The following is a 23,388-nucleotide window of genomic DNA, read 5'->3' on the forward strand; positions in this document are numbered from 1 at the left end:
GATATTAAAACATCAAAATAAAACTAAAAAAATATTAATTTGAAATAAATAAAAAGTTAAAAATTTTTAAATAAAAAAATTTACAAATCCATAATAAAATAGTTAAAAATGAAATATTAAATATATTTTGTAGACTTGTAAAAATTATATGCAACGGTGAGATCTAGTAAATTGCAAATCAATATTAAAAGTCAAATATAATAAATAAATAGTGTGTAATGTAAACTGGTTGGATCAATAATTGACCGGCCTGGTCCAAGATAAAAAATATTATTATTTGATTTTTTTTTTAATTTTAAAATATATTTTTTATATATTTTAAATTATTTTAATATGATAATATCAATAAAAATATAAAAATATTATTTTAAAAAATAACATTTATTACATTTTCAAGTAGCAGTCGTCGGACCTGAACTCTGCTTGTCTTTGTTTATACCAAATGTTTTTTTTTTTTTTTTATCTAAGGTATTATAGTTTTTGAGGGTATTTTACACAACGAAGAATTCATAAAAAACTTTTAAGATCCAACTGAGACGAAAGAATTGTTTGATTATTTGAGATATGTTGACGATATAGATATAGCTCTGCATGTCCATAAAAGCAGGTAAAAAACCAAAGCATGAAAAAGAATTGAGTATTTCTGCATTCCAATTTCATCGGGTCACATATTGAACTGTAATTTCAGTAAGTAAAATCCCTGCTCTACCATTAAATTTCTGAAGGAAGAAAAAAAAGAAGATTCCTCCTCTAATGTTTTCTTTTTATAACAAGGGCACTGACAACTAGAGGATTGTTAATGAAGTGGTTGAAGAGCAACTTCTTGATCCTACGTTCAACTTTCTACTTTGTACCGCGAAAGACTACTTTCTGAAACTACGTTTCTGTTGGTCCTGCCTCATTTACCTCAGTAGGAGCTGGAGTAGAGGATGGTCCAACCGGGGTCGATGGTCCTCCAACCAGACTGACATTTATTGTTGGTGGACTGTATTTCTTAAGTAGCCTATCTTTGTTTTCTTTCCACCATACTTCCGCTTGCTGCTCCTGAAACCTTCTTTTACTGTTGAAAACAAAGGAGGCAGGTATAAGCAATTGAGACAAGGAAGTGGAAGATATGGAAGCCATCATAATAACTGTTTTTTGAGCTCAAGAATGGTTGCTAATTTCACAAATACGAAGGAAACTGGTGATCATTGAGATGCATATGAATTTTAGTTATTCAGAGCATAAAAGATCTTTGTTCTGTACCACCTACTTTATTTATTCCGAAGTCTGCATTTCATTACCAGTGATGAGGAGACTAATTTTTCTAATTTTGGTTGAGTTTGTTCATTCAAGCCTGCATTTCCAATTTTCCACCAACGTGGCATGTATAGGCTTTAGAAATCCCGAATACAAGACAAAAACCTTAATAATTCCTTGGAAACTTAGAGTAATGAAATAGTTGGTAATTAGGGTGCAGTTTCAGTTAATGGTAAACCACTGCTGCAAAATATGATAAGTTGCACAACTATTTGATCCATCTCTATATGGTATTTGTTGCTTTACACTGTAAGGGTTTGACAACAATGAATATATTTGCAAACTAGTATTATGAAGTTCAATTGGATCAAACATGTTGTCATACCTGAATTTGACTCGCTTGAAGATCTTTACGCCATTGGGACGTAGAATGACAGTTACATAAACCCCAGGTTCAAATTGTTCGATAATTTCTTTTTGTGATTCAGTTCTCTTTATTGAAGCTGTAGGTGTTCTGGACTCGTTTTCTGAGCTTACTCTAGGTACAGCCTCTGTCGAATGAGAAACAGATGATCTGCTGCTTTCCTCAGGGACACTTCCATCAGTATGAGACATCGCAGTAGCTCTCACAGTATCTGTTTGGCCTTCCATCCTTTTCTCCAGCAAGTTAGAAGAGTCACTGGTCAAAGGACTTGATGCTGATGCATTTTGGTAGTCAGACCCTACGCTTTCTGGCAAGGAAGAACTTTCAGATGCTCTTATTTTTTCTAGGAAAGCTTCTATTTTAGAATCAATGGCTTTCAAGGTGTCAGTTTCTCGGCCCTCAGGAGGCAGCTGCTGCATCATCTCCTTCAACTAAATCACAAGAAAGGTAACACGCATGGGGAAATTAGCAAGATCTAAAACATGTACCAACAAACTTGTCATATTAAAGGACTTTGAACGAGAGATAATTGGCCACACGGTTTGTGGAGAATGAAAAGAAAGAACTTCTCGTTTTAAGAGAAAATGAGTACGGGAAAGAAAGAGTTCAAACTTGCACAAAAAAGAGCTAAGTTAAAACATGTCTGGTTATAGTAACTACTGCATGAGTGTGCTAAGGATGCAAGAATGTCTTGAGCATCAACACATGACATATTGTCAATCTAGTTCTTATATTTACAGGTGTGTTTTACATAACATTACACAACAAAACATTTCTTTGTTTATATTAGTCATCACAAGCTTGTTGTTTCAAATTCTTTTATCTGTTTCTTTCTTCTTTTCATTATCTATTAATTGTAGTTGTATAAATCTTCTAAATCAATTTGAAGTGAAGAATTCTTCACAAAAATAAATAAATAGATAAAAACAGTAAGTAAGGCTGCTTTTCTACACTGAATTCTGCCTGATGTAAGAAAAAAAAATATCAGAGCTGGTCACTTAGTTGGGCTTTGGGAGGTTTCCTGTACAAAGTTATTGTTGGATATTTATTATAATGTGATCACCATTTGCAAGAGTGGAGAGAATTGTTTGAATTGGAGTGCAGCATCGAAATAGAGAGAAATATACCTCTTTTGTGATGGATTTGGCCATTTCCATGGCTATGTTAGACTTGGAAGATTCTGCTGCAGCCAATTTAGCAGCTTCTTTGGCACGGTTCTCTAGATTATGAATCTCCAATTCTTGGTTATCACACTTTTTCTTCAAAGTTTTAATCTGTAGCCAACAAGGATAATAGAAAAGACGAGAGTTATTCCTTTCTCTATTGAGATTCATGAGATGATCAGCAAACAAATCAAACAAAGCATGCAATTAAGAATTACAAGTATGATTGAAGCAGTACTTGGTTTTGCATTTTTGTCATGTCTTGCTTGAAAATCTCGTTTGTTTTCTTGAGGCTGTCAATCACACCCCTGGAGAATCCCGGAGAGGCAGAGCGTGGAGGACTTGGTCTCCTCGAGTATGGTGATGAAGGTCTTGAGTTGGCAGCGGGCTGAGAGGAGTTAACGGTCAGCTGAGGCACTATTGGAGGAGCAGGCTTCCATGCATTTTGAAGAGTACTTAGAGAACTTGGAAATGCAACGTCTTTTAGCGGCAAAAGTGATGGAACTTGTGAAGCTCGGACCATGGAAGCAGCCTCAGATTGTGCCCCTTGCTTTCCTGACTTGATCTCAAGGTATTTTATAGGTTCTGTTGTGGGAGAGAGTAAAATTCTTGAAAACCTGGGCTCTCCCCTTTCCATCTTTTCCCTTATGTCCATGGAGCGGCGTGGAACAGTAGTTTTCCTATTAATAGCAGAAGTATTTCCAGACTCAGCAGCTTTGAGTTTTGCATAGCAAGAATCACACACACGGTGTGGTTTGCCAGGAGTTGGTGCTAATGCTGCCTTCATTGCTTTTTTGGAACTGCAATTATGGCAGTGCACCAACCCACAATTGTAACAATTGTGCCTCTTTCTAGTAAAACCAAATGCTTGTCGACAACCAGAGCAAACTGATTGGTCAGCTCCAGAAACCCATTTATGGATGCATATACTGGAAGTAAAATTTGCGCCACATGATATATTCTTGACATGCCTCTCTTTCAGTGCTTCAACCAATGTCGGAAGTTTCCTGTCTTCCATGTCTCCATGTCCCAATTGTCCATTGGCACCTCTCCCCCAAGTGAATACTTCACTTCTTGATGTTAAGACAGCAGTGTGATATGCCCCACAAGAAATTTCTTCAACAAATTCACCAACCAATCTATCTTGTACTAAGCAAGGGATTTTTCCATTAGAGCTTGGATTTCCTAGCTGACCATATGCAGAGCTACCCATGGTAAACACGTGACCTGAGGTAGTGAGGGCAACAGTCATTGTATGTCCACATGCTAACTGTTGGAAGTTGTAGTCGATAAGGGAAGAGACACAGGTGGGAAGCAGATAAGTATCCTTGTTTCCATGGCCCAAACGGTGCTTATCACCATCACCCCAAGTGAACAGTTTTCTAGATGAAATGTTTGAGCCAGATTGGCTCATTACCTCTACGATAGCTGCAGAATGCCATACACCGCAAGCAACTTTTATGGTTTTTAGCCCATTCAACGACTGAAGTTCTTTGGGACTTGAAACACTTTTTCGATCTCCATGGCCCAATGCACCAAACGTTCCATCACCAAATGTAAATAATTTTCCGTTTGAAGTTGCCAAGGCTGAGTGCCACGTTCCACATGCGATGGATAAAACCTGAAGTCCTTCTAAAGGACCTGAAACTCTTTTTGGTATCCAATGGCTAACATCAGTGCCATGACCAAGAAGTCCAGAATTATTGCTCCCATCACCCCAGGTAAATAAGTCACCAGATGTAGATATAGCACATGTATGATACTCACCACATGCAACATAATCAATATTAGTGACTGCCAAAGACTCAACAAGTTTAGGATGAGTAAAGTGATCTTCAATTCCATGACCAAGTCTCCCCCCAGATTCCTCTCCCCAGGTGAAAACCTCACCTTGCCTTGTCACAAGAGCAACATGACGTACACCACAAGAAATTTGATGAACATCAAGAACTACATTTGATTCTAAGGGCTTAGGAGTAAGCACATCGTTCTTTGTAGGAACTGAGCTCACAGACCCATCAGGAAAAACCCCATCACTCCATATTTCTCCCCAAATATAAACATCACCTAGGGATTCTATGTCATCTGGACCAGATCCAGCACTCGAACAGCTAGGAGTGCTTGAAACACTAATTCGGAAATCTCCTCCAGTACTTGCTCTTAGTTGCATACTTGATCGTTCTGACACATCTGAGCTTCTCAAATCCAAGGGATTGTCACGGGAACCTAAATCGATAGACACCCTGCCACGGGCAAGACTTGAAGTGAACTCTAGAGTTGCACCAAAAGGACGACCATTTTGATATAACTCACCATCAGTTAGCTGAAACTAAAATATCAAGAAACAAACTTAGGTTTCCCCACGAATAAACTTTAACAAACATATCGTCAAGTTAAGAAAGAAGCAAATATATTTTCAGATTCCCCTTAAATGCAGTAGGAACATGTGCTCACTGTTACACATGGTTAGGTCATCATCGAACATAGGTCAATGTACATGCAAGATTTCAAATCACTAACCCTGGAACATGTTCAGATTATCATTATGGATATGTAACTTTATGACTATCACAGTATCCGTTCCTGGTTAATTAGTTCAGAAAAATAATTTAATTGAGGTTTAATATGATTTGTATTTGAAAAAAAATTAATGATGCTGGGTGTCATGCAAGTTCTTGGTAGAACTTACCAACTTATAAGGCGGTAAGCTTGTTAGTAATCAGTAGGTAAGTAGTAAATCCAAATATGACGGGTTCTAAGTTCTTCTAGCAGGTGTGGAACCTAGCCTCAGAAACATCCGTTATAGAGCTCTAGAAAGATATGTACTTTAAATAAGCTTAGCATTTTAAAGAGGACTAGAATACTGCTTTATAGTGGAGTTTCCAAGCTATCCTATTTGTTTCAAAATGTTCTACTATGATCTTCTCATAGTTTTATACTCCAAAATCTACCCTTCAATCAGTTCCATTGATTTTGGAAGGACTTAACCAATCAAAGATCATTTAAAAAAAAGAGTTAATTTAGCCCCTGCAAAATCATTGATAATAGCTAAAAGTATTGTCACGGATAATCAGTTTGGTTATTCATGCCAAGGTATCAAAGACAAAAATAACTCTTCACATATGTTGAAATGATAACTCACATCTGAAATATTGCTTCTTGTACGTCTATTATGATTTTTTCCAATCAATGCCTTGAGGCCTGCAAGCCACACCTCTGCCTCAACTTTTTCCTTGCAGATCTATGGATAAAAGGTAAATAAGTAATTACTGAATCTGAAATTGTTACTAGTACAAAGATAAATTAAAATCTGAAAAAAATATAAGTGAACGTTTACTGGCACTGACCAGATCAAGAGATCTTTCACCGTTGTTATATAGAAGTGAAAATGACAAGTAATCCTTTTCAGGGCGCAAGTATCTTCTAAACACGGCCTGTATAAATCAGAACATAGCAAACAATGTCTAGACTTTGACACTTCAAAATAAGAATCTCAATGGTATTATGCATAATTGAAGGTTAAATGAATGAAATGGATATCAACATCTAGTTCCCAAAGCAAATGTTCAACTCACAGTTCTCTGTCCAGGGATGATTCTCAATACAGAAGACAATTTCAGGTTCTTTTCTTGTCCATGTGACAACCAGATCAATGATGTTTCATCCTGTTAATAGCACTAAAATTGAAATCATTTATAACCTTGAGGGTAACGAGAGATGCACCAGAATCATTCTGAGGGTCATTATATAGATACTTGAGCAAGTTACTTTAGCCATGAAATGTGTATCTAAGAAAAAATGCTAAGGTTGCAGGACATTGCAGAAACAAGGGAATAAATAAAGACATGATTTTTTCTGCAAAAAGTTTATCAAAGCATGCATCTAAGAATAACCAGTTTCGATGATATATGGAAATCCAGATAAACGCTCATTTGTAAACATAAATCCAGTATGTTGATGCAAGATATCATCTTAGATCATACATTCAGTCAGGAAGACAGGCCAAGAAGAGGAGGACTGAATCACATTATAAGAGAAGGATCCTCAACTAGGTTAACCTGATAAATACTTACTTTATTGTGAGAACTGTGTAAGCACCCTAACTATTTGCTGAATGGGAAATGTGGTGATGTTGATCATCCTCCTTGAAACCAATATTTCATAATGAAAGAAATTTTCTTAAATTGTACCTGTCATTTACTTTCAGTTTTCTAACAACTGTTGCCAATCTACAGTGCTTATCGACATGTCCCTACTTAGGAGAACAAAACTAAATCTTACAGCCTATGTGAAAAGAAAAGTTTCGATCACATATCCAATAGGGGAAAATCAGTTATTACATGATTTTAAATTCTCCAGACAAATTAATTCTGGGGACAACGCAACATCCTGTTCTGTTGTGCCAAAAAGTTCCACAGGACCACAGCAAAAGCTGAAAGACATGTCAGCTAAATGGTAAATAACATACCGGAGAAAGTCTGAAGGCGCGAAACTTGGGTTTCCCTTTCCGGCTGTACTTGATTAATTGAGTGCCTTTTTTCAAAGTAACTAGTGCCTTCAAAGTTAAGAGAGAAGAAAAAAAAGCATCAAGAAACGAAAAGCTTTGATGAAAATGCAACCAGAAGAAATTCTAAGGTTATAATTTTCTATTTTTCATAAAGAGAACACTGCAGCAGTTTATTCCATCTTATCAGTATATTCATCTAGAATTCCTGAAGGGCTACTTCTAAGAGCCAGTTAACCATTTAACTTATGAAGATTTCCACGGACCACTCAATAAGCTTTGCTCTTGTTTACAGCTTTAGTTGTCTACCTTCTAAACTACCTGACCAGCACTACAATGACAAATATTGGATTCACAAGTTTTTCAAATCTCATAACTACAAAATTTAAACACCTTTTTCTCGCTTTCTCTTTGTTTACAGGGATATCATCGCTTATTAGTATATTTGGATTCATAATTTCCTAACCTAATATGTATCTTGGTATGTCTTAGGGTTCAACATAATCTTGCATCAACTTGATTGTGCAGAAAAGGCAGGGAAATTGCAAGTATAAAAGAAATTGTATGTGCGCGTCCAGTATATGTTAGGGATCCAGGAAAACAGCAAGTGCCTGTGAATTGAACCTAAAAAACCCAATGAACAGTTTGCTTTAATTTTTTGTTCTTTATTGAAACTCTGGTTTGCCTGCATTTTTATAAACATTGGACAAAAGAAAGCTGCAAGCAACGGAAAGGGTAAAGAACTAACTTGCTCAATGTCACGCTCAGGATTCCCATAATTAACAAGATCTGCCATTCCATCTGAAAGTTCTGCTGAAGAAGAAGCTCAACCGACAACAACTGCATCAGATGGTGCCGTGGCGACTTCTGTGCCTCAGTCTTCATAGATGCATATGTTTTCTTCTACTTTGGCCTCTCATCAACCTTCCTTTTCTCCTTATTTTTTTTTTACCTTCTAAAGATTGCCGAAAACCAAGCGGAAGAATATATATAGAAAAGAAAAGAAAACGGTGTATATCGGATCACATTCAACGATTCAAAACGCACAAATCATTAACCCATCTTGAAAATATCACAAGAATATTGACCCACATTGCAGATTTCAGAGAACATGACCCATGTCTGATTCAGGATGTAAGAATGTGATGCGTTTCTCTCTTTTTTTTTCAGTTTTTTCTTTGAGCGAGATGGATTCTGTCAATTGATCATGAAGAAAAATCAGATCAAGAAGCACATCAACGTTTGTTTGTGTGACCGGAGAGAGGGAGAGGGAGGGAGGGAGGGAGTGGAGGCGAGATAGGAGGGAAGGAAGCAGCGTGTCACATTGTTAAGGTGGTTTTGTAGCTAAAAAGCAATTGGGTCAGATATTGGCGCGCTTCTTTGATTGCCGCCACGTCCCCTGCCTGGTTAAACAGCTTTTCAAATGTGCTAATTGATATTTTCATTTTCATTTTTTGTATACTATTTTTCATTTTTCTTCATATTTTAAACCATATAAAATAAAATATAATTGTCAATATATATATATATATATAGTTTAATAAATGAAGCATGGAATAATAGGTTTTCTTAAAATATTGAAGATTTTTCCGGCCATTGAAGGAAAAAAAAAACCCTCAAAGGATTTATCATACTAGGAGGTCATGTTTATCAAGTCTTATGGCACATGATTACTCACGAGTGTTCAACACCCGCAAATATTAACCCACGCGAACCAGATACCTGCGAGCTCAGACAGACAACCCGCAAGCTAGCATAAACATATTTGTATTTAAGTTAGCACTGTTAAATTCATAAATATTAAACACCTGTTATTGTTCTTAACGTACGGAGAAAAAAATGGTAGAAAGCTTCGTTGAGCTAATACTCGATTGTTTCATATCAAGTGTTCTTTTTCCCTGGCCTCGATAAATGCTTGTATAGTGATAATATGACAATATATGTTAATCTTTGAAGAGTCAACCTCGGCATCTGATCTACTCCCTCATGGTCTTCTTTCATGATCTGTGGCCTTTCTGCATATGAGATGCAACAAGTATAAAGAAAATGAATTTGTATTGAAATAAAAATGAAGAGAGCTGTATTTTTACATGGGAAATTTTGCATAAAAGATTACAACAGACTCTTAAGGCAACGACAGTTAAATGATGGACGGATCTTTGTATCTCTTGAAAATAGTTTCAATATCTGCAGTTACTTCAGCTGGCAAAGGTCGCGGGGCTGTCATAATAGCATCGATATCTTCTTTTAGTTGCTCAAGAGAAGTTGAGCCAATGATTGAACTTGTCACAAATGGACGGTCTCGAACGAATCCAAGGGCAAGCTCAACTGGAGTTAGACCATGCTTCTTGGCCAATTCAATATACTGTACGGTTGCTTCCTGAGACACAAGGAACATTGAGCACAAAAACAAACTAGCTGTGATAGATACAACTTGATGTTCAAAGCAATCAACTAAATGCAGTCAAAAAAGGGATTCCAAAATAGTCATACATCTTAAATATACGATAACCTGCGAGAAATGTTCCTGCTCATGGATTTCTATATGTGTGTGTGTGTGTGTGTGTGTGTGTGTTTGATTGCCCTCTGACTTCTAGTGTATATGTGGAAGTACGACATTGTTCAGGATCTTTTTTACCAAGAGCACGAAAAATCTCAAAGAGCAATGCTTTTGTAAACTAGTCTAGTAAAACTAAAAATAAAACAAGATTGTAAAAGACAAAGTCCAACAATTCAACTAGTTCTCAACCCCTACACAGAGTGCCACTAATACTTTTTTCTGATTTTTCTGACACAATAGAATTTAGACCACTTAGTTTCTCATAACAGAGATTGCTTCCGCCCTAACAACAGAGTCAACCGTGCTTTCTCTGCATTTGTATATCAATGAGTGCGAAACATGCTCAAAACTGTCCATTGCAATCTATAGAAACATTTAGATTATAGCATACCCTGGAGAGTGAATTTTTGTATCTCTCCATGTAGCCAGGGAAGAGGTTCAGCCTTCCTTTCTTTGCAGCCTCGGAGTTAGCATCCAAATACTTCCCACTCAGCATGCCACTAGCCAATGGAGAGTAAGCAAGCAAGCCAATGTTGTAATTTTTTGGGTGGCAGACTTCAAGGAGATCAACTGCAATAACCAAGGAGACATAATTACATTGGCCTTCAAACAAGCATCCAAACAAGTACAACTTGTCTATTGCTTTCTCCAAGTAAAACTTAGAATTAATTTATTAGTGGGTGGGAAAACTCCCAATTCTACCAACTTTATTAGTTTATTAAACAAGGGACAGATAAACACAGCTTGACATGTATTAATTATTTATCAGAATGAAATCAAAGCCAAAAGCAAGGAATTAAAATTTTGAGAACAAATTCAAATTGTGAGGCATTGAACTTCAATCCCAGCATAGCAACATGACATTCTAGCCAGCTACTGAAACAAGATGTGCATATCAGGTTATCTGATAAACAATCAAATACTTTCAGTCTGGAAACATGAAACTTCCTCTTGTAATCACCTGTCCTCTAAACTATTTTTGCTGCTCAAAGCTCAGTTTGCATCCCAAGCATTATTGATGAAATTAGAAAAGCATTGGCCTCAACTGCAAAACCATTAAAGGGTTTCTCTAGAAGCTTTAAAGGCATAAAGAAAATCTGGAAAAAAAGTACTAAGAGAAACAATTGAGAAAAATTTACTTAACACAGATAGCAGATAAATGAGGCCAGCAGACATCGATGAGAACTGGTAACCAAGTTCTAGAGCTACAGAGGGCATGATACTAGACATGTGAGGAAGAATTGGGTTCTATGTGTACAAAAATGCCTTGCCCAATAAAGAGAATTAAGGTGATAAGTAGTAAATAGTGAAATAGAAAAGCTGGAGTGAGATAACAGGATCTTCTATTCTAAAATTTATGTTAGATGCAGCAATGAAAGTGGAAAATAATGGCAGCAGGTGTCAGATCAGAAAGGGCTTCATTTTGGATTTCCACCTGAAATTATATGAAGAATAGTAACCAATTACCTTCAAAACGACACCTAACTAGCAGACTATAGCTGTTTTGGATACTGATGATCTTTGGCAATCCTTCAACTTTGGCTGCATGAACAAACTCCATCACTCCATATGAAGTCTCATTTGAAACACCAATATAGCGTACCTAAATAATTTCAAAGGCATTCAAATTCTCAAGCAGTTACTAAAATATTGATGTTAAATTCATGCAAGATAAAACAGGGATAAGTCATACAAAGACCTGACTCCATGTGATTAAGCTAAGTGTTAAGATAGAAAACTCAGAGGTCAGAGCCATCTTCTCTCCCAGGCCAGTAGATTAGTGCTTATAACATGGATTGTTATTCATCAGCAGTGAGTCCTGGATGTGTAGGTGCAGTTTAGACTTTAGAAGGACTGGTAGTAAGTGAGACTCTCTTCCTCTCTACCCATTTTGTTGTTGGTAAAACCCCAACACAAAGATCTTTATCTCCATTTCTGGATAGTGTCAATGACTTGTTTCGGAAGCAGTTTACAGATTTTGAAGGAGGCAAGCAGTGGAGGTGTGCTATGTCTCCGCTTGTTTGGAGCATCAAGATGGAGCAGAAGTCCAGATTCTTTAAAAATTGCCTCACTTCACAACAATTTTTATAAGTTAGGAAGGATAGCTTTCTTAACTTTGTTGTGGGATGCTGCAGGATAGTTTTCTTCGAGGAGTGTCTTCGACTGATAATCAGTTTGAGTGGTTTCTTTTATACTAGCTGAACATGTGATCTCTTCCCTTTCTATTATTTCAGAATGCAGTTCAAGATTTCTTTCATTTATAGTGTTCCTTGAATGTCTGGTGCACTCATCATTTATAAATTCACCGTATTACATCAAGAAAAGAGTATAAATTCACCATATTATCCAAAAAACAGTGCCATAATATATGTATTTAACACATAAGGGAGATACAAGTCGTTAAAAGTATAGCAACCAGTTACCTTTCCTTCATCAATCAGGTCTTGAAAGGCCTTCAGTTGCTCCACAAATGGCAAACTTGGTCTCCATTTTGAATAATCATACAAAAACTCACCAAACACTGGTACATAGCGATCAGGCCTGTATTGAAATTAAACCACAACTCATTTGATGAGAGTTTTCCTTTCGTATATAGCTTTTATTCTGAATGAAAACTGGCAAGTATAATAAGAAATTCCTTAGTGATATGACAGGACAAACAGTTGAGACATCAGGGAGGGAAAGTAAAGAGAGAAGAAAAAATTAGTAGGGTCAACTGTTTGTCCTGTTATAAAACTTTACAGCATAATGATCCCAACACAACAAAAAGGTTTCCAACAATATAGGAAAAATATGACTTTACACTTGGGATCATTAAGAATCTTGATCAAAGCCATTTTCTACCTGATTTTTCCTTGATATTTAAATGCACCAGCTTTTGGTACTCTTCTACTTGTCCTTGGCATTTAAATGCACTAGCTCTTGGCCAAGCAAAAATGCTCATACAATGTCATGTTGCGGATCCTTTTAGATGGTACTCTTCTATGTGTCCTTGTTATTTAAACGCACCAGCTTTTGGCTTTTATTGCATTATGAATCTTTTGAAATAAAGAAACTATAACATAAGAGGATCGGTGAATCGGTTTCTGTAGGGACGCCCAGATCTTAATTTCTTTATTAAGACAAAGTACAACCTCTTCAGTGATATAAGCAGAGCAAAATCTGTTGCCTTAAGTTCTCTTGATGTATTCATAGAAGATGTGATCATATAGGAGTACCATATCCAGTAGTTTCATACTATCATTAATCAGCAGCATATAGGAAGTTGAAATTTAAATGATTGGCTAGCCAATATGATAAATATGTAACAAGTAACTAAAAACTAATGCCTACTCTGCCTAGAGAACCTAACTGGCTGTCCCAGTTCTATTGGGATTTCAATACATGGTGTGTGAGACTCCAGGTAGCTGGAAACCAAAAATATTCCTGGTTCAGTAGTTAAGTATCCCACAATATATATCCTAGGACAGTTAAAGATCTTGTGAAAATGTAATCAGCATATGTTTATATTCTAAGCAAATTAATCATGTATTCTTAAATCAAAGTAATTGCAAATCTTCTTTTGGGGTCAAAACAACAAGTTCAATCATATAAATTACCTCCAGTCATAGGAAATCTGAACTTCAGATGCTAGGGAGTAAATCATTAAAAAAAAAAAACACGCAAAGTTACCAGTGGATTTGCAACAGGTCAATGTAATCAGTGCCAAGGCGCTTGAGGCTTTTCTCCACACTCTCTTTAATATTAGCAGCATCAACCCGCAAAACCTTAGCATTGCCACGAAGATAACTTAACCTCTCCGAATACCCACATACTTTTGTAGCCAAAATAACCTATGCATAATGAAAGATAACCATATATCATTGATCTGAAAGTACTAAGAAATTAGGTACTTCAGCTTGAGTCAACCAAGTGATGACCAGGAAAGATGTGTGGTGAAGAAAAAACTGAAGTTACTGATGATATTATCTTTACATTCGGTGATTAATCAAACCCAGACATACAAATCCATGAATTTATCCACAGCTCCAGATTCTACCACCGCAAAAACAAAAATTACTCATTAATCAAAAGGAATCAAATTAACACAGGACATGATCATAAATCAAATTAGCAACTCTGGAGTAAATGTTCAGCATAAATTAAGACCATGGATCTGCTTCGAGCTTTTAACTGCAAATATTGTATCAACTTTATCTACCATTATCAGTTACCATTGACATTGAATGTAGCACACATAAAAACATGCACCATTAGAAGCCTAGACATATACTGAAAATTAACTGCTGCCACTAGCTAAGAAGTAAGCACGGCAATTCAAGCAAAGGATTAGGAAAGAATCACATGCTTTGATCAATTGAAGTGCTTAATGAGATGAAACTGGAATTCGAAAGAACATTTAAAATCTTGATCGGGGGTGCCTATCGTGAACACTAAAAAGGAAACATTGGCAAGTAATGTGTCTTAACAAAGTACCTTGTCTCGGGGTTGAGACTTCAACCAGTTACCAACATAGAGATCTGTTCTTCCTTGTGTCTCCTTCTTCACCGGAACAGGATACTGCAAGAAAAAATGTATGCATCTAGTTCAAATGATATATAAAACCATAAAAAAAAACAGATCAGATAACACTAAGCTCCAGAAACTAGAGGCACGTAACTTCAAAACAAAGACCTTATAATCTTACATGCAGAAAAGGTTGAGTCTAGTGGCTTGCAAGAGATGCTCCTATTAAACTTTGAGTTTGTATCTGGCAAAGGCCACTCTCATTTTAGTATTTGTTTTTACACTTGTAGGAGCATCCGTCTTTCAGGAAAAAAAAAACACGAGAAATATTTCAAGTAAAAGGAACTGCATGCAAAGAAGAATTGACAAAAAAAACTTTTATCCTTGGCACTTGATGATTCATTAAAATACTATGTCCCGCCTTAAACAAAACAAAGCCTTGAAATTGGATTAGAAAGAGAACAGCAATTTCTTTACTTTTTCCCCTTTGTAACCGCATCCACAATGAAAACTCATTTAAGATCTTTCCTAAGGGTTGAAGCTCATGATGTTGAGATCTGCAAAGTTATTCGCACCTAGGGAAAAATTCACATGGACATTTGTTATGTCTAATTTAGATGCACATGCGAATAGGATTTAGATGCCATCAAATGAGGACAAGACAATACCCATAAGTTTAAATGAAACATGATTATCATGCTTGCGCATGGTCAAAGCGACATCCATCCAAGTTGTACAACAAAAGAAGAAATCTACTTTTCCAATCCAATCTCAAGGCTTCATATTGTAAGATGGACAATTTATTTTACTGAATTATCAAGTGCAAAGGATCAAAAGTTGGATTTCAGAGAGCCTGTTCAAGGTAAGTATGAACCTTATGATGAGTTTGTTTATTAAACTTGATCAAATGCATCCGGTATATTTATTATAAATTCCTCTTTGCTTGGAGTTTGTTTCACTTGGCAGATTTTACATACTTATTAAAGACAATTAGAAGATTTTGGTCTGCAGCCTCCACTGGACTAAATCTTTTGTGCATATTGAGAGTATGAGGTCAAATTCAGAAGTATAACTCCACTAATTTTGAAACAACACTAACGCCATATACCATTGAAAAGGTATGTCTACATTCCAGTACTTCAAACAAGTGCACTCATCATAGTTTTCTAGAGGATTTATGAGTAGTTTCCTATCAAGTTGTCAAAGCTTATTACACAATCTGAGAAGACTATTTTAAATTGTCTTCTACAGAATTCAGGGATTCTATTTTTCTACTGGATTTATCACGATTACAAAGCCTTCCTTCTATTTGTTTCAGTTCCCTTAAAGCTAGTACCTTCCTTCTATTTGTTTCAGTTCCCTTAAAGCTAGTACTCTTAATCTTGACAAAAAGTTAAACTTTATCATACTTGAAAGGTTGTAACAACCTAGTTTATATAAACTAAGATCTATCGCTAGTAGAGAGCAATCTTTGTGTTTGAAAGAAAAAAGATTAGCATGTTCATTTACCGATCAGAATGGAGATATCCTCCGACTAAATTAAATATGTATGGAGCAATCTTTGTTCGCATTGAGTGGCATTTACCATTAGTGACATTGAGTTGACTTCCACTGCTCCCAGTTAAGTAGCATCCTGTGATTTCATCTTTTCAATCTCCTCTTTCTCTATTTCATATGCAGGCCTTAAAAAAGAGTCCACATCAAACCTATTTCAATATTTCTTTCCCCATTATATGCAGTCAATTCTTAAATCTCGAAGATTCCATCAACAAAAAACACTAAGTGGTAGCACCTAGTTCTAGAACAATTCATTTACCAAAAGTGTCCAGAAGCCCCCATCTCTCTAAGAACTGATTTAATTTTAAATGGATGATGAATTACTTAAGAACCGGAAACTTAACTTTTCTTATACCAACAAATTACGGAAGGGGTACTTAACTTTTCTCTAAGAAAATGAGTATACAGAAGCACCTAATAAGTACATAAAGGAACTTGACTCTCTGAGCTATTTCTCTTCATGGGTAAAGCAAAGCTCAAATTCATCACACGGTTAGGTCCACTTCCCTTATAAGTGGGAATAAAGAAAGGGAGCCAGGAAAATCCTGTCTTCCATAGTTTTATCCAAAAAAAAGAGAAACAAACAAACAAACAAATTATTACGCAATAAAAAAGATTACAAAGCAGAAATTTGTTGGAGAGACCCAGTCAAGAATGTCCATAAGTGCGAAGGTAAAAAAGTTAAGCAAAGGACTTACCGCTTCTGCAGTGTCAAAAATATTGATTCCATGATCAAATGAATAGCTAAGCATTTCATGAGCTTCTTTCTCTGTGTTCTGTTCCCCAAATGTCATCTGAAACAACATCGCAGGAAAAAAATGAAGAAACAGGCAAACTCATTTACCATTACTTCATTACAAACTTCAAACGAAAAAGAAAAACAAGATGTGGCGAGTAAACAAATGTTCTTACAGTTCCCATAGTGATTTCGCTGATTTCAAGATCAGAGTCTCCAAGTTTCCTGTACTGTAAGGCGTTGGTATTCTTCTTCTCTGCGAGCGTAGCAGTGATGGGCGGTCTAAGCCTTGTTTTACCATTCGGTGCATGGAGAGTGCTTTTGTAGAGAAATGCAGGGATTGTTGAGAAGGTGCTGGAGGAGAAAGCCATTGTTTCTTTCTTCAAGAAAATAAGTGGCGCTTCTTTTGCCTTGTCGCTCCTTCCCTTATCAACGCAAGCATTTTATTCTGGGATGCTGTTGATTTTTATGCTTGGGATAACCTCTTATTAGTCCCCAACAAATACACCAATTTTTATTTAGGTCTCTAGCTTGTTTTTACATCAATTTGGCCCTTAAGTATTATAAATTCCCAATAAGTTCTCCATCCAAATCCATCAATGTTTCGCATCTAATCTGCGCAATTTATGCAATAAAAATTCGTGATTTTTAATCAAAATTAGTAAAACTTTATGTCAAATGTTTGCAATAATTTTATACATAAGAACTTAACTTGATTGATGATTATAAAGAACTAATTGATAAGAAAATAGGTTGGACCTAATTCAGAAATAGATAATAAAATAGGAACTAATATGAGGTTACATTTTTATTTTTTTAACCCAGACATTTGGAACTATTTAACCATAATTATATAATATAGACTCGTTCACTCGACTAGCTTGTAACCTGACTTACTTAGGGTCTAGACTGATTTAAGACTCTAGGTTGGAAAAAAAAAAGATCCGATGTAATCTAGTTAAAAACAGGATCGACATGCATTCTTGTTAACCCAGAGTAAAACATGATCAAAACTCAACCTTAATATATATATATAAGAAATTGTTTTCATTTTAAAAAAATAGATTAACCGAGATTATTCCTTCTTATTCATGTCTTAAACTTTATCCTAAGTAAACCCGGTCTACTTTTAAAATTATGTTAATAGGAGAAAAGAAGATAAGGTTGTTTAAAAAGAAGAGAGTCACTCATAGTAGATTTCTAAAATTTCATTTATTTGTTATTTATTTTTTACATTAACGTAGGTGTTCGGGTCATCTTGCGCGCACCTCGACTAATCTCACGGGCCTTGAAGTTAATGATTATGTAAACCTCTAGTAGCCATCATATTAGAAACCACAAGGGGAGCAAACCCCTTGATTCCAAACTCTTATCATTAGAACACCTACAAAATAGTTATTTTCATTTATTTAATTATTGGAAAAAGTACATAAAAAAATATGCAGGAAAAAAAAAGAAGAAATTTTTCTCATATATAGCATTATTCAATTTATATTACATAATCACCAATTAATTTGTAGTTCAACTGGCTCCCAAGTTCCCTTCTCTTGATGTCTCATATTCGACATGTATAGCCAATGATCATCAAGTCCGAAATCACCCGTGAGGCCTAGAAGCAAGCTCTTTGGTTCGATTCAGGAAATAAATGATCATCCTTTCTCGAGCAGGTAAATTTTCCTTGATCACAGGATGCTCGAGAAAATTTTTAATCCATGAAGTTAGCGCCGGAAATTGGAGTGGATCTACTATCTTCATGGACCCAACTTCTTCACAAACTGGAAGCCAGTAGGACATCCATCCTAGAGCAATGTCCAAGTAGCCAATGCTCTCTCCTCCAAAGAATTGCTTCCCTTTTAGCTCTCCCTCTATCTTTTCTATGACGTCAACGGTTAGTTTTGCTGCCTTTTCCTTTTCCTCTCCTCGGGAGCACATTGCATTCCATGCAGCATGCAAAATCTTCGAAAAGAATAGGAAAGTTAAATGGCGTCATAAATTCCAAGCTATAATAAATCGCACATCGAAGTCATGGAGATATAAATCATAAACTATATTATTTTTTATTTTGTAATAAATGTAGTTATTTATTGCCCAATTCTGATCATGTCTAGTATGTGTGTGTACACATACGAGATGATATGCTCACGCGCTGCTGCGGGCTTATAAAACAAATACACTTGATAGTGTTATAATTGTGAACCAACGCTAGAGAAGTAATAGAAATTAAAGGTATGATGGAGCAAATATTTCATGACGAAAAAAAAAGTTGTGTTGGTAATCAAAAACTTAGAGACTGATCAAAATGATTTGTAGCAATCTACAGTGTTTTGTGAAAAAAGATACAGTGCTTTCGCTATATGATTTAACTTTTCAGTTAATAAAAAGAAAAAAAAATTACAAAGCTAAATTCTCTACCAACTTAATATTAAAAAAAAACCAACTAAGATAATTTTGGAAGGAAAAAAACCCATGAGAAAAAATGTTGTAGCAATTGACAATGTTTTGTGAGGAAAACTATAGCGCTTTTCCCAGTAAAATAAAATAAAAAACCATTTAGAGAAATATTGTAGCAATCCACAGTGTTTTGTGAGAAAAACTACAACGCTTTCCTCATATGATTTAGCTAAAAAATCGACAAAAATAATTTTAGAAAAAATCATAAAAAAAAATCACATGGAAAAACACTGCAACAATTCACAGTGTTCTAAAGAAAAAAATTACAAAGCTAAATTCTTAATCAGCTCAATATTTTAAAAAAATTTGATAGAGACAATTTTAGAAAAAAAAACAAAACAAACAGCAAAAAAAGAAAAAAAAATCATGTTAGAAACGCTGTAGCAATTTACAGTGTTTCGTGATGAAAGCTATAGTGCTTCCCCACATGATTTAGCCTTATTTGTAATGACTTGTAATTATAATTCACAAACAACTCAATATTAAAAAAATAAAATTAAAAAAGATAATTTTAAAAAAATTATAACAAAAAAAAACCATGCGGAGAGACACTGTAGCAATCCACAATATTTTATGAGCAAACCTACAATATTTTCCCCACATGATTAAGCTTTATTACAAAGTTAAATTCTAACCAACTCAATATTAAAAAAAATCGACGAAGATAATTTTAGAAAAAAATATCACAAAAAAAGAAAACACAAAAGAAACTGGAAAAAAAATCATGTGAGGAAAAACTGTATCAATCCATAGTGTTTTATGAGGAAAAACTTGTATTTACTTGTAATTGCAATTCTTAACCAGTTTAATATTTTAAAAATAAAATCGACAAAGATAATTTTAGGAAAAAACATAACAAAAACAGAAAAAAACCATGTGAGAAAAAACATTGTAGCAATCAATAGTAATTTTCGAGGAAAGTTACAGTGTTTTCTTCACATATTGTAACTGTAATTTTTAACTTGCTCAATATTAAAAAATAAAATAAAAAAGATAATTTTGGAGAAAATCATAAAAAAAACCACGCGGAGAAACACTATCAATAATGTTTTAAAGAAAAAAATTACAAAACTAAATTCTTAATCAGCTCCATATTAAAAAAAATCGACAAATATAATTTTGAAACATAAAGAAATAAAATAGAAAAACTATGTGGAAAAACATCGCTACAATCCACAGTATTTTAAAGAAAAAAATTACAAAGCAAAAATTTTAACCAGGTCAATATTTAAAAAGTAAAATCAACAAAATAAGTTTGGAAAAAAATAAATGAAAAAAAAAGAAAAAATAGGAAATTTGAAAAAAAAAGAAAAAAAAAGTTAGCAAAAAAAAAAGAGGAAAACACTGTGGATTACTATTGTAATCCACAGTGTTTTGTGTGTGGGGGAACAGTGATTCCCCCACACAGTTTAGAGTATGTTGTAATATATATATATATGTGTGTGTGTGTATGTGTGTTCGAGTTCGTTAACGTCAATTAAAATTATTATTTTCTTGCATAAATTAAGTGAGCACGCACCCCTCCTATTAACTCTAATTTATTCAAATAATTTGATAAAAATTTCTAGATACTAATCTTAAAACCTTTTTTTTATTCGAGGAAACCTTATCTCTCAAAAAGCGCACTTTGTGGGTTCAGGTGAACAAGTAAAACCCTGGCTGTCCCAAGTTCTTATAAGAGGTGCACGCTCTAATTCGAACTCGAGATCTGCTGTGTAGATCTCAAATTCTTTGCCTTCAAGCCACTTCCCATTGAAGACCTAATCTTAAAACCTGAACTCAATATAAAACATATTTTTTTCAAACACTTATAACCCCTCAAGATTCCTAGCTCAAAAAAGAAAAGAAAAGGATGAGAGTATCCATGGGTATTTGGTAACGCAAACTCTTACAGAAGTTTTTTTTTTATTAGATTAATTGGATGCTTAATTACATGGACATGTCAAAGCACTCGTTGCCAAACGAGAAACTCACATCTTTTTTCTCACTTCACTTTTATTATTTTTAATTGAATTTTCTCGCAAAAAAGTCCTAATATTACAAAAAGGAAAGAGAGAAAAAACTAAGTGAAATACTTACGTGCTCCACTTAAATTAAAAATCAAGCAATAAACAAAGTAAGAGAATGGTAAGCAATAATCACCCTCCTTCTCTTCAGCAAATTTAGTCCAAAAGCGTATCGTGGCTCTTTCGTGAGGATCTCGAGGCATCAGGGGACATTGTTTCCATGTTTTGGGAGTTTTTCTAACCTCGTGCAATCCGCCGTGTTTTTAAATTTTTTTATTTAAAATAAAAATTGTTTTTATATTTTTAAATTATTTTAATATGTTAATATTAAAAATAATTTTTAAAAAATAAAAAAATAATTTTAATATATTTATAAAAAAAAATTTAAATTGTTATCATTACCACAGCCTCAAACAATCTTAAGCCCCGTTTATTTACTGAAAAATAATTTTCTTTTGGGAAGTGAATTCTGGAAAAATAAATTTCAAGAAAGTGAATTATTTTCTGATGTTTGGTAGTGTAATGAAAAATAAATTAGAAAACAATTTTTAGTATTTGGTTATGTCATGGAAAATGAGCTGGAAAATAAATTATTAATATTTTATTTTTCTCAAGTTTATTAAAATAATGAGGAACAAATCTTACAAATTAAAAAGTTGAATGAGAATGAAATTGAAAAAAATATAATTTCATAAATTATCTCAAATAAAATAAATAATAATCAAAATAATAGAGATCAAATCTAAAAATAAAAAAATAAAAGATGAAGAAATTAAAATAATAATAATTAACATTTCATAAATTATTTCAAATAAAATAAATAATGATCAAAAGAATGAGGACCAAATTTGATACATAAAAAATTTCAATAAAAAAATGATAAGGGAAAAACAAATAACAATTATAAAAATGAGGATCAAAGTTAATATAAAAATTAAATTTTAAGAGATGAAGTTGAAAAATAAATATTCAAAACAATATATATATATATATATATATATATATATATATATATATATATATATAGCATTTAAAAGTTTGAGGATCAAATTTGATATAATCAGCAAATAATATGATATTTTTAAATTTTTCATAACTTTCAGAAAGTGTTTTCTGCCTAAATTTTCTAGAAAAACATTTTTCTAAAAACTAAGCTAAATTTTTCTTTGACCGGAAAATGTTTTTTGTTGACTAACTTTTCTAATAATAAATAAACTCAAGAAAATTTAAAAAATAATTTTTAAAAAAATAAATTTTAAAAAACAAACATAACCTTAATAAACCCGAGAATAACAAAGGACTCAGCGATCACTTTCTGGCCATGAACAAACACTGGGACCTTTTTACGGACAGGGTTTAACTGTATGAGCTGAGAACTCTTGTTGAATATATCTTCTTCATTCTATGTACTCGTAATCAACACCCTTAAGTTTCAGAGCCCATTCTACCCTTCGCGCAGAGGGGCTAGCCCAGAACCCTAAAAGTTTTACCTGCTTGCCATCAGATTTTACTTAGTTGCTAGTTGCTACCTCTTGGTTCCTCAGCTGCAGCTTAGTTCTTTTATATATATATATATATATATATATATTAAAAAAAAACTAAAAGGGCTCAGGAAATCACTGTAACATGTGAGTAAATTTACTATGGATTCAAACAATATTTTTCTACTCTTACTGGCTTTCTTCCCTGCACTTGCATCTTGATCGAAACTTCAAGTTTTGGTGAGTTGATGTGATTGGTGTTATTGATTGCTTTTTAGAGGGGCTGGCTGCAGCTATATATATATATTAAAAACAATTGTTTAGGGGAATTCATGATATGCGTATATTTATCATTATAACTTTAAATCTTTAGCATTTGAACCTCCTCCTAAAAATATGAGTCATTTTCGAGCAACAACAATGGAAGATACAAAAAGAATCTAAAGAAAATAAAAATATTTTTATTTTCTAAATATTAAATATAAGAAAAACTAGATTGTATTTATTTGTAAAACATAAATTTTCATTAATTTAAAGGAAATAAAAATATTTTTATTTTCTTAATATTATTATTAAAAATAAACTAAAACTGCTCAGTGTTTCACTATGCGCTAAGCAGCCTTTTCCTTTTTTAAAAAAAAATTCATATTTTTTTCTGTTTTTTTTTTCTTTTTCTATGCCTTTATAGGTTTTTTTTTTGTCTTTTTCTTTGTGTATTTTTCTTTTAATGATATTTTTTTGTTTAATTTAGTTTGTTA

General features: G+C 34.0%; 2 protein-coding genes and 1 pseudogene across 2 annotated transcripts; all 3 read right to left on the minus strand.

Moving 5' to 3' along the window:
• Positions 1-623: 623 nt before the first annotated feature.
• On the minus strand, positions 624-8,597 carry LOC133705118 (PH, RCC1 and FYVE domains-containing protein 1-like). The gene is made up of 9 exons (XM_062130226.1): positions 8,082-8,597; positions 7,298-7,384; positions 6,405-6,494; positions 6,177-6,263; positions 5,972-6,070; positions 3,068-5,158; positions 2,794-2,940; positions 1,628-2,097; positions 624-1,060 (listed from the first exon to the last, which is right to left on the minus strand). Exons 1-9 carry the CDS (start codon positions 8,127-8,129, stop codon positions 877-879), a joined length of 3,303 nt encoding a protein of 1,100 aa, XP_061986210.1. The 5' UTR covers positions 8,130-8,597; the 3' UTR covers positions 624-876.
• A 774-nt stretch (positions 8,598-9,371) lies between these two features.
• Positions 9,372-17,133, minus strand: LOC133704221 (uncharacterized). Its single transcript, XM_062129001.1, has 8 exons — positions 16,869-17,133; positions 16,655-16,750; positions 14,370-14,453; positions 13,566-13,726; positions 12,317-12,434; positions 11,361-11,496; positions 10,285-10,463; positions 9,372-9,713 (listed from the first exon to the last, which is right to left on the minus strand). The coding sequence occupies exons 1-8, from the start codon at positions 17,061-17,063 to the stop codon at positions 9,474-9,476; spliced, it is 1,209 nt and encodes a 402-aa protein (XP_061984985.1). The 5' UTR covers positions 17,064-17,133; the 3' UTR covers positions 9,372-9,473.
• A 1,061-nt stretch (positions 17,134-18,194) lies between these two features.
• Positions 18,195-22,847, minus strand: LOC133705219 (glutathione transferase GST 23-like; annotated as a pseudogene).
• Positions 22,848-23,388: the final 541 nt, after the last annotated feature.

The sequence above is a fragment of the Populus nigra genome, chromosome 10, assembly GCF_951802175.1.
Source record: "Populus nigra chromosome 10, ddPopNigr1.1, whole genome shotgun sequence".
Lineage (NCBI taxonomy): Eukaryota > Viridiplantae > Streptophyta > Magnoliopsida > Malpighiales > Salicaceae > Populus > Populus nigra.

Coding starts and splice junctions, on each gene's coding strand:
- LOC133705118 (XM_062130226.1), bottom strand. CDS start 8,129: ATGGCAGATCTTGTTAATTATGGGAATCCTGAGCGTGACATTGAGCAA. Junction 6,495..7,297: donor GCGCCTTCAGACTTTCTCCG/GTATGTTATTTA, acceptor TGCTATTAACAG/GATGAAACATCATTGATCTG. Junction 6,071..6,176: donor GTGAAAGATCTCTTGATCTG/GTCAGTGCCAGT, acceptor TTTTATCCATAG/ATCTGCAAGGAAAAAGTTGA.
- LOC133704221 (XM_062129001.1), bottom strand. CDS start 17,063: ATGGCTTTCTCCTCCAGCACCTTCTCAACAATCCCTGCATTTCTCTAC. Junction 11,497..12,316: donor ACCTGATTGATGAAGGAAAG/GTAACTGGTTGC, acceptor GAAATTATTTAG/GTACGCTATATTGGTGTTTC. Junction 10,464..11,360: donor AGTTAGGTGTCGTTTTGAAG/GTAATTGGTTAC, acceptor TGGTTATTGCAG/TTGATCTCCTTGAAGTCTGC.